Source organism: Octopus bimaculoides, chromosome 9 (assembly GCF_046866305.1).
Source record: "Octopus bimaculoides isolate indiv1 chromosome 9, ASM4686630v1, whole genome shotgun sequence".
NCBI classification, from domain to species: Eukaryota; Metazoa; Mollusca; class Cephalopoda; order Octopoda; family Octopodidae; genus Octopus; species Octopus bimaculoides.
This window is the reverse complement of record NC_142936.1, coordinates 324,851-335,950: the sequence shown is the minus strand read 5'-3', so window position 1 is coordinate 335,950 and position 11,100 is coordinate 324,851. Positions and strand designations below refer to the sequence as shown.

The following is an 11,100-nucleotide window of genomic DNA, read 5'->3' as shown; positions in this document are numbered from 1 at the left end:
TTAAGAACTGACAAGCCATGAGAGAAAAATCAGTTCTTAATTGGAGCAAATGCCTTTTAGTTTTGTCGTTTTTGATGTTGCTGAGATAGATTATAGGTTAATTATTAATGCGTCACAAAATAAAAATCCCTGATATTTCAAATCCTGTGAAAGCTTTTGTTGTTGAGTAACCTTGACTAAATCTGCTCGAACATATGTTGCCAGCTGAAGGAAGCTGGCTTATTTGAATCGGTTGTGCAACGACGGAGATAAAACAGGGTTATCTAGGTAAGAGCTTGATGCTGTAAGTATCTGCAAAGAAAGAATTCAGACCAACATGATTGATAAGATATTGCTTTCAAGTTTTGGCACAAGGCCAGCAATTTGGAGGGAGGGACTAAGTTGATTACATGGACTCCAGTACTTGACTGCTACTTATTGACCCCAAAGGCATGAATGGCAAAGTTGACCCTGGTGGCATTTGAACTTAGTATGTCAAGTCAGAAGAAATGTCGTTAAGCATTTTGTCCTGTCTGATGATGATTCCTCCTGCTCATTTACGGTGGTTAACATATTAAATATTAGAGATGTCCCAAAACTTTAATTGGAGATGAAATCCTTAAATAATTTTATTCTGTTTTACTGATTGTTCTTCTTGTTGATGTCATCTTCATTGGTTTCTTTTTCAGTGAATACCACAAAACTAAGGCGAGACTTTCGTGTCAATGAAAGAAATAGTCATGAAGTATGGATTGAAAATCCCACGTATGTTTCAGTTGGGGAGGAAGTTACACTTCGGCTGAATGTAAGTAGTAAAACATATTGCTTATCTATCAAAAGAAACTGAAATATTGTTTGGATTCTATTCTATTCTTGTAAACCCCAATTACCTCAGCCATCTTTCACCACAATCCTAGCATTAAGGGTAAAGATGGGTGAGTATTTACAAGATGACAAACCAAGAGATGATGGTTCATATCTTGTCAGCAGTGCTGTAATGTGACTGGGAATAAGTTTATAAAACTATTTGTACTGCAAGAAGGTTTCATTCACCAACGTAAAGAAGAGATACTTTCTAAAATTGATGAATGGCTCACCCACTTGCAACGCAGTGTTTAATGTGTGTGTGTATATATATATATATATATATATATATATATATATATATATATATATATATATATATATATATATATGTATATATATATAAAGCAAACACATGACGTTCAAAATTTACGATAGCTGTTTTGGTAGAATTTTATTAATACATTCATCAAAGATTATATCATAAAATATAATTCACAATCATCAGGTAAAATTTCAAACAGGTGAGATTTCTAACATTGGTTCAGGCTGGTGGATTATATGATGTAATCTTCTATGAATGCATTAATAAAATTCTACCAAAACAGCTGTCATGTACTTACTTTTTATACCTCTGCCACACTGTACCTATGCCAGAGTTGGAATCTTTGGTTTAAATTGGATTTGATACTTGCATATCTATAGTATCCTACCAGTATTTGATGTCTTCAATGTTGTTTACCTCACTGTGAGCTTTATGTTATTGTACCTAGCCATTTTTGGTGTCTTGTGTGTTTACGTGTCAAGATTCTAATGAATCCTAATAACTAAATTATATATATATATATGATAATTTATAATTTAACATATTTACATTTGTAGCATCTTTTTATGATAAATCATAAACACATATTTTAATGTCATAACTATAATATACCTTAAATTTTCAAATAAGCTGCGACATCTTCCAATTCCAATTTAATTATTTGAAAGCTAATGAAATTTAGAGTTCTTTTTCAAAACATCCGCTGCTCTTGGATTAAAGGAACTCATTTGCCACCATGATGAAAATTTCTCTGCTCATTATCGATTCATTTCTCTATAAATTATCTCTTAATTGTGATGGATGAATGCCTGATTAGGGTGGTTTCTTATCTGTTATTAAAGTTAAGTGAATGGTCAACAAATAATTTTGAATGACATATTAGTTCCTTGTATATTAATCTGTCTGTGATGGACACACTGTACCCTACTTTGCATGTGAAATGTATTTCAGTTTGAGTATTTTCGTCTCATTATGTAAGTAATTCTAAGGTCTGGTCTCTCTATTGCCAGGCACAGTAGGAAGTGAGTTATACTTTTCTTCTTAGTTTATTGCAGAGAGATTGGGGGTGGGGAGGTGGAGTGCCTGGGTCACAATGGTACAACCTAACACTGGAGTCTCTCTACTTGCTTACTTGTCTGACCTGTCAGAATTCACAAACAAATAGCCTCAAATAGACTCCAAACCAGCATAAAACATTGGGGGGGGGGGGAAACATTGAAAGATCTAAGCAAAAATTATGCTTATAACCTTGACGTTAATGATGTGGTGCTGTTGAAAGATGGAACTAATAACAATGATAGTTGAACTATTTTAGATATTTGCAGGGAACAAGCACACACACACACACACACACACACACACACACACTCTCTCTCCTTTACCCTCTTCCCCCTCTCTCTCAGCCCTCTCTTTCTGTTGAATTTATGGCTAACTAAATTAAAGTTTTAGATCTGATTTATTTTGAAAATATGCATTTCTGGTATTTATTTCTTACTTTTCTATTTATTACTCTGCATAGTAGTAACTAACCCTTAAATGTTAGTCTCTGTATTCTCTCTTTTTATGTATTCTTAACTTGGTTAGTGGTTCTCAAGCTGAGATATATCACTCTCTCCACACGTATGTTTCTTGTTGACATAATGACCCCACCAAGATATAGCTGAAAATCTATTTACCGTTTACTCTATATAACTTGAAGTAGCACAAACAAGCATAAAAGTGTATCTTTATACACAAAGTATTCTAGTAAGCTAGAAATCTAAATGTGCTGCCAATTCAATATTTTTTACAATTGAATAATATGGATGTGAAAATGTCAGAAGAGTAAATTAAATTTCAGATTTTCTGGTGGAGAAAGGAAAAAAAGGAAAAAATAGTTTCTTTTATGTTGATATGCAGGGATTGGACAAAATAATGGGAACACTTTAAAATTTCAAACAAATTTATTTTAATATGGGGTAGGACTGCCTTTGGCAGTAATTACAGCTTGAATTCTATGAGGTATGGACTCGTACAAAGTTTGAATTGTTTCCAAAGGAATTTTTGTCCATTCTTCAGCTAAAACAGTCTCCAGTTCTTGTAGTGGTGATGGTGGAGGATATCGACTCTTTACTTGTTTTTTCTAAAGTGTGTGTGTGTGCAAATTATTTGATTAATAAAAAAATGTTATGTTACAAAGAATATCTGTATTAAGGAATATCTGAGACTTGATTCTAGAATCTCTGAGAGGTGGCAGCAAAATAATGCTTTATCAATTACCTATTTCTTCAAGCTTGATTCAAAAAAGTAGCAGTTGTGTATATGGTAGGAGTAGTAGTAGTAGTAGTAGCAGCAGTAGCAGCAGTTTGTTTCTGACATTTGCTGGTTTCCATATGGTTCATTATATTTGTACAAGAAAGTAAATTAGTGTTGTTAAATCATTGATAACAATATAATCAAGATGAGAAATCTTAAACCATTGCATGTCTTAAACAAGGCATTGTTATCTTACAAAACATTGAAGGGGTCCATAATGGGAAATCTTTATCACATAAATCTTGGTGACTTACTTTTGTTTTGCTGATTGTGTTACATTATCTACAAACTCATGAGCCTTGCAACAGATGACTCTGTATTGGACAATAACTTAAGCAATTAGATGTCTCAAAACGAAATATGATAAGAGTAACTTAATGAGTAAAATTCCATGCACTTCATCACCATCGTCACCATCAGCAGCAGCAACAACAACAGCAATAGAAGAAGCCACATCGTTATCAAAGTTCTCTTCATTGTAGTTCTGCAGTGCAGCATATCACAATTCATCTTTATTATTGTATAATTGTTATCTGTGAGGCCAAAAATAGACTTCACTTCTTCCCAGTTAAACAGTTCCACTCTACAAGTGTCATATCACTATCAGGACAACCATTTCATCTTCTTGTATAGCCCCAGCTACCTTTTGAGCAGCTTTTCAGATAAATCTACTATATATATGGCCTTCAGCCTGACTGGTCTTCATAGGATTTTCGAGCGAGATCGTTGCCAGTGCCGCTGGACTGGCTCTTGTGCGGGTGGCACATAAAAGACACCATTTTGAGCATGGCCGTTGCCAGTACCGCCTGACTGGCCCTCGTGCAGGTGACACGTAAAAGCACCCACTACACTCTCGGAGTGGTTGGCGTTAGGAAGGGCATCCAGCTGTAGAAACTCTGCCAAATTAGATTGGAGCCTGGTGTTGCCATCCGGTTTCACCAGTCCTCAGTCAAATCGTCCAACCCATGCCAGCATGGAAAGCAGACGTTAAACGATGATGATGATGATGATATATATTTCTGAAAGATTCACTTCAAAACAAACGCTAACACTCCTTTATATCTTCGTAAACATAAAATTATAACAACATTAAATATTTCGTTTTTGGATTTGGTTTGCAAGATTTTTTGTGATTTTGTGTGTTGAAGCATATTCTGTTGTGTCTTGGGAGAGTCATTTTCTTATTGTGCATTAAAATTTAACACACTCACCGGTAAAATTTCCACTTATTTCTTATTTTTATTTTCCTAAAATTTTTGTTGCGTCTTAAATATATCTTTGATAAACAGGTACATAGTTACCCTGCTCAGTAGAGCGACCAAACCTCTTTCATCAAACACTCTATCATAAATGGAGGTTCTCTTAAATCTTATAACTGAAACTTAATATTAAATATTAAGGCATTATTAGGTATAAAATACCAGAATTGTCCAATCAAATATTTTTACATAATTGGCTACTTTAGTGGTGTTGCTGGATGCGGGTTCACAACCACAACATCCCTAAAACCTTGAAGGGAAAACTTTCTTTTTATCAACTCAGTATTTCTCATTACTTTTCTCCAATCCTTCCTTTGCTTCAAATGTGTCAAAATTCTAACTTCGCTGTTCTTTTCCATGATGATGGCAGATATCAATTATTTATTCTTGAAATTCCTCTATTTTTCTAAATCAATAATTGTACAATCTTGTGAATTTACTTATTGATTCAGTCATCTAATATACGAGGAAGCTGTGCTTTGTTGAGACCAGAATAAAGCAAAAGATGTCTACAGTGTTATCATAGGAAGTTTTAATCCTAAATTTCTATTTTCTGTCTTCTTGATTTGTGATTAGCCACCATTAACACACATCAGTTAGCATAATCCCTCCTATCTATCTAGAGACACACACACACACGCACACACACACACACACACACACACACACACACACACACACACACACACACACACACACACACACACACACACACACACACACACACACACACACACACACACACACACACACACACACACACACACACACAGAGAAACCCCCAATTCCCAGTAACCTGGGTGACTCATTTCCATTCATCACTGGCAATCGGAGTTGATAATCAGAAATGAATTACTCAAAGTACTGGAAATTCATGCCTTTCAGTTACACTTGTATTAAAGAATGCCCTACACTTGTATTGAGTCCTGTAATTTATCACTTCTGATGAATCAACAGATATATATATATATATATATATATATATATATATATATGAGAGGTTTTGGTATCCAGAAGACCCAAGATGGCAGGTAAGGCTATGCAAGTGCTACGGAAGGACCATAGTTAGACTCCTGGTTTGATAATAATATGAGTGAGGAATCTAATGCGGCTCATGTATGAGCAGGTATATGTTAAATAAAATGAGACAACAAAGCCAAGGCTGTGTGAAATGTCTAGGATATTTATAAAGAGAAAGGTAGTCTTACAACAGAGGTTTCTCACAAGAGAGAGGAGGAGTCAGGAACATATAACTTAGAGGACAATCGGAAGCTCCCATGGGACAACCTACTGAGAGTTACAGACCAAATCTATGGCTGGTGCAAAGTATTAGGAGGATGGGGACAGAACCTTCCTTTATTTCTATGATTTTGTATTCATAAAAGTAAGCTCATAGTCTCCTAAAAGGTTATACAGGTGTTGTCCTACAAATCTGAGTGGTTAATTTCAGTACCACAAAAACAATTTTCTCAATTTGAGGCTTTACCACTGAGAATTTTGTTAGTCTATCTTGCTGAGCAATTAAGGTACTTGGCTATTGGCCAAATGGTTGATGGTTAGCATTGTATAGTGCTGCATTCTAAACCCTTCCTAATTCACAATATTGTGATGACTTCAGCTCACAAACACAGACAGCAACGACATAATAATTGATGAGTATCATCCCTAGCTTGGTTAAGTTCAAATCATCTGTGAATAATGGCTAATCATTCCATTCTATTCCTTTCTACAAAATCTTTTCACGACCACCTGGAGGGAGCAAGTCACTACTTAATTACACACCAAATATGTATATATAATGGCCATTGCATAAATGGTTCTCCTTAAAAGCAAGTCCTTCTTATCTATGAGCTAAAATCATCATTTAATACCATCACTTTGGTTTGAGAATATCTTTCATTGCTTTAGAATGCTAAAACTATTTTAAAATTCTCTCAGACACATAAACAGTTTCTGTAATAACTTATTTTCTGTTAGTTCAATAACAGTGATAAACTAATTATATAGGTTTGGTCCAAAGCCAACATAGCAGTTAGTTGCTTTGTTTGACATGCAATTTTCCCCTTTGTGTTCATATTTATACACAAGTGGTGTATGCCTGCATGTATATGTTTCAAGACATGTTCTGTTTGATTGTATGTTTGGGGTTTGTGTGTACATTTGTGAGATTGTGATATACTGCTAGTCAAATGTTTGTTAAGGACGTAGCTGTCTATATTAATATGAAGTGTTGTTGCATCTGTCTTTATACATTGATTTTAAAATATCTCAAATTGTATCTCTGCTTGTGTGAATGCCTGTTTAAATGACGAGATTTTTGTTTTGAATGTTAAGAAATGTGTAAAACATTGTAAACTTGCAGAAAGTTATTTAAATAATTTATAAACCCCTCTTTTAATAAATGTGCAAGGGAGCCATAAAACATGTTATACACTGTAATCTATTATGATATGCACACCGTTTGATAAAAATCATTCTAAATTGTTATCAATGTAATTATTGTCTATGATAATATTTTTCAATAAATCCTTGAAAGTTATTGCAAAAGTGTTAGAAATAATTATGATATTGGAAATAATAATTTTAATCTTTGATTGTAAACCAAATAATCTGAGTTATGGCTTCGTCTACAACTGCTACTTTTTAAAAATCTAACATGAAGAAATAGCTTATTAACATTTACATATTAATGCATGTATTGTCAGTTTGACATGTAGCAATGTGGTATTTTTCATACTATAATGCATAAAATAGTTTCTGCTATGGAAGACTGGGTATTCATCTCTTCACATTCTGAGTTCAAATCCTACTGGAGTTAACTTAGCTTTTTCTCAGGGATAAATAAAATAGTACCAGTCAAATGTTGGGGGTGAATGTAATTGACTTGAAAGTTTACTCAGAAAGTGTCTGGCTGATGCATATGTTAGGGATCAGTATTATTGGGTGAGGCAGAGTTCAAGTCTGGGTGTCTGACATCTCAAATGTTGTTGTATACTCACACCCCTCCACCATTTGAGCAATGCAACCAGTGTAAGTTGCAGATTAGAATTTTATAGAGTTCTAGTGGTTGGGAAGAGAGAGAACATGTTCATGGAAACTCTGAGTATTTACAAGAATTAAGTGTCTGTCAGACTTTCAGCCTGAGTACTATTGGTAACTTCCAGAAAATTCTGTCCTGGCAGTGCTAGTGAAGCAAGATATATTTTTTAGGTCTGGAAGTGCCATCAGCCGGTCCTTGGAATGACATATAAAGAGCAATGAAAGGCATTCAACACCCATTCAGTCAGTGTCTCAGAATTACTGTCAAACAGCTGCTGTTTCATGCAGGTCTGATGTGGCTATCATCCAGCTCTATAAATAATAATATTCTTCTGCTACCTTCTTTGGTCAGGTAGCGCCAGCAGTTTTCTTCTGTTTGGTGAGGGCAGAAGATGTCCTCTTTAATGGATGCAACTAAAAGGACTGAGGAGAGACATTTTCCTCTTTGGTCATTAAGTTTGTCAACTTCCACTTGAAATGGTAAGTAAGGGTGGAGAGAGAGAGAGAGAGAGAGAGAGAGAGATTGCTTTCCAGGGAACTTATTGAACAGTGGGTGAGAATAGAAAGTTACCACCTGAGTAAATGGTCTTTTGCTAAGCATGAGGCCTGCATTTTGTTATTTGTTTAAGAAAAAAAAAAACCTTTAGGATATGAGTTAGCAGCAAAACTGATTTGTTAATTGAACTTAGTTTCATTGTTGCAGCCTGAAAGAATGAACTCTAAAAATGTAGGTCACCACTAAAAACACTTTTCTTCCTTTTTTGTATTTTTTTTTTTCATTCACTAGTCTCAAATTCTCAAACTCATTACTTTTGTTAATTTTGTTTGAATAATCTGTAACCATCTGCTGGGCATTGAAACAGCTGGTATCTTAGATCGAATAAGCATAGGAGACCATAAGTTCCTTGGTAGGGGGTGGGTTATTGTATCATAAAAAACTTCTTTTTTTTTTTTTGTATTGTTTATTTCTCCTGAACAATTTTTCATTCTCTTGCAAGCATTTATTTCAATATTTCCTCTCTTATATATCTTTCTTTCTCTTCTTTCTTTTTTTTCTTTCCTCATACATTTCACCCCCCTCTATATTGCACACCCTCCTCCACCCTTAATTCTTCACAAATCTTTTTCATTAGTACAGCTTCTTTGCAGTGATTATTTTAATTGAACTTAGAATCTTAATTCTCGTTTACTCAATGAAATTTTACCTCATTATCATAATGTTAACATCTGTTTTGTTGTTCTGGATGTTTCCAGGTTGGTAACAACTGTGAGCTGTGCATGTATAAGGGTGTATAGGAAGAGTTTTATTATTTTTTTAAATCTTTAAATTACTTCAGTAAAGGAGTTTGTAATTAATAATAAAAGAAGATTCTAGCATTGGAATTTTGGCAGTACTTATTGCACATTAGAAAAATCTTATATATTTTTACTGTTCTATTTAAAAGTTAAAAGTGTGGAGACATGCACTAAATACCATTTATTTTTGGCCAGAGAAATACAAATTATTTGTGTGTGTATGTGTCTGTGTGTTCATATGCATATACATACCTCTATGTACGTATAATTCTGTCTGCATGTGTGTGCAAATAAAAGTAAATTTTGACTGCTCAGAATAGTGATCTTAACTTTGAGACTATTATTTTATTGTTTTTTTCTTTCTTTATTTTCCTGCAAAATAACATAACCTTCTTCCACTTGATATTCTGGTCAGGCATGCTCTGATGTTGGACAGATATCTGTTGCTGTTTCCATTATTGAATTACCAAAGAGTGCATCAATAAATAAATAAGGTAAAAATTAGAGAAAGCAACACTAATAAACCAACAGCAACAATAGAACCAGCTTTTTCTCAATTATTAATATCTGAAAGTATTTTTCATTTAAAATAGGAAACAAAAAAATAAGTCAAAATAAATCAGGAAAAACTGAAAGCATTGAAGAATAAATACTAAGAGTGACGGTTATTTTGGTGATGGTCGTAGTAGTAGTGGTGATGATGTGCATATAAATATATACATGCTTGATAAAGAGTATACCATGTAACTCCTCTATGCCAAATACAAGAACATAATCTGTTTTAAGAGTGTTTTCCCTAGGAAATAACTGAGGCTTACCTGAGCTTTTATAAGTGTTTTTATGTAATTAGAACTCATTTGGAATTAGAAAACTATGAAGGTTAATAAATCATAATTTACGAGGATTTCATTTTTTTTTTCTTTTTTAAATTAAGAAATTTTATTATTGGAAAATTATTAAAAAAAAAAGTAAGTTGTTTATTATTGATAAATTGTAGTCCTATTTATCATGCTTCCTTTTTACATCATCATCATCATCATCATCGTTTAACATCCGCTTTCCATGCTGGCATGGGTTGGATGGTTTGACTGGGGACTGGTGAGCCAGATGGCTGCACCTGGCTCCAATCTGATCGGGCAGAGTTTCTACAGCTGGATGCTCTTCCTAATGCCAACCACTCCGAGAGTGTAGTGGGTGCTTTTATGTGCCACCAGCATGAGGGCCAGTCAGGCGATACTGGCAACGGCCATGCTCAAATAGCGTTTTTACATGTCACTTGCACAGTAGCCAGTCCAGCGGCACTGGCAACACCCTTGCTCGAATGTTGTTATGCCACGTACCACCGGCACAAGTGCCAGTAACGCGACGCTGGTAATGATCATGCTCGAATGGTGCTTTTTATGTGCCGCCGGCACGGGAGCCAGTCAGTGACCCTGGCGACGATCATGCACGGATGGTGCTCTTAGTGCTCCACTAGCACGGATGCCAGCTATGCTGTCATCAAATTTGATTTTGATTTCGATTTCACTTACCTCAACAGGTCTTCACAATAATATATATATTTCGTTTTTGGATTTAGTTTGCCAGATTCTTTATGTGAGCTTGTGTTTTGAAGCATATTTTGTTGTGTCTGGGGAGAGTCATTCTCTTTTAGTGACTTATTATCTAACACACTCGTCAGTAAAGTTTCCACTCATTTCCTTATTTATTTTTCTAAAATTTTCGTTGCGTCTTGCAACCTTTTCAATAGTCATTGACTCATAAACAAAATATTTCTATTGCTAAAGAGAATAATGTACAACACCACTATGACTCTCATCAAGAAAACATTGTTAAACCATGCACTTATAGAGTCGGCAGTCAGTTTCTGAAAGCCTGCATAAACATTGAGATGCTGCAGTCAAAGCAAGTTACATAGCTGCAAATGAGAAATAACTATTTCAGCAAAGCCTTCTCAGAAGGCACTTTGGTAAAAAGTGCACAACTGAGGCTTCAGAAATTTTGATTTTCACATAAACCATTGCAAAGCATATAAATATCTTTGACTTGTAACAGAAAATAAAGTCTCTTCTTGTATTTACCATTGCCACTGATGAAAGGTAC

At 34.7% G+C, this 11,100-nt stretch overlaps 1 protein-coding gene across 2 annotated transcripts in view; it reads left to right on the top strand.

The window, feature by feature from the left end:
- The window catches only part of LOC106880231 (polycystin-1-like protein 1), a 247,369-nt gene that overhangs the window by 110,625 nt on the left and 125,644 nt on the right, over positions 1-11,100 (top strand). For both annotated transcript variants that reach the window (XM_089356923.1, XM_089356922.1), the window contains exon 10: positions 669-784. In XM_089356923.1, the coding sequence (XP_089213049.1) occupies positions 669-784 (116 nt within the window). The remainder of the gene's footprint in view (positions 1-668; positions 785-11,100) is intronic.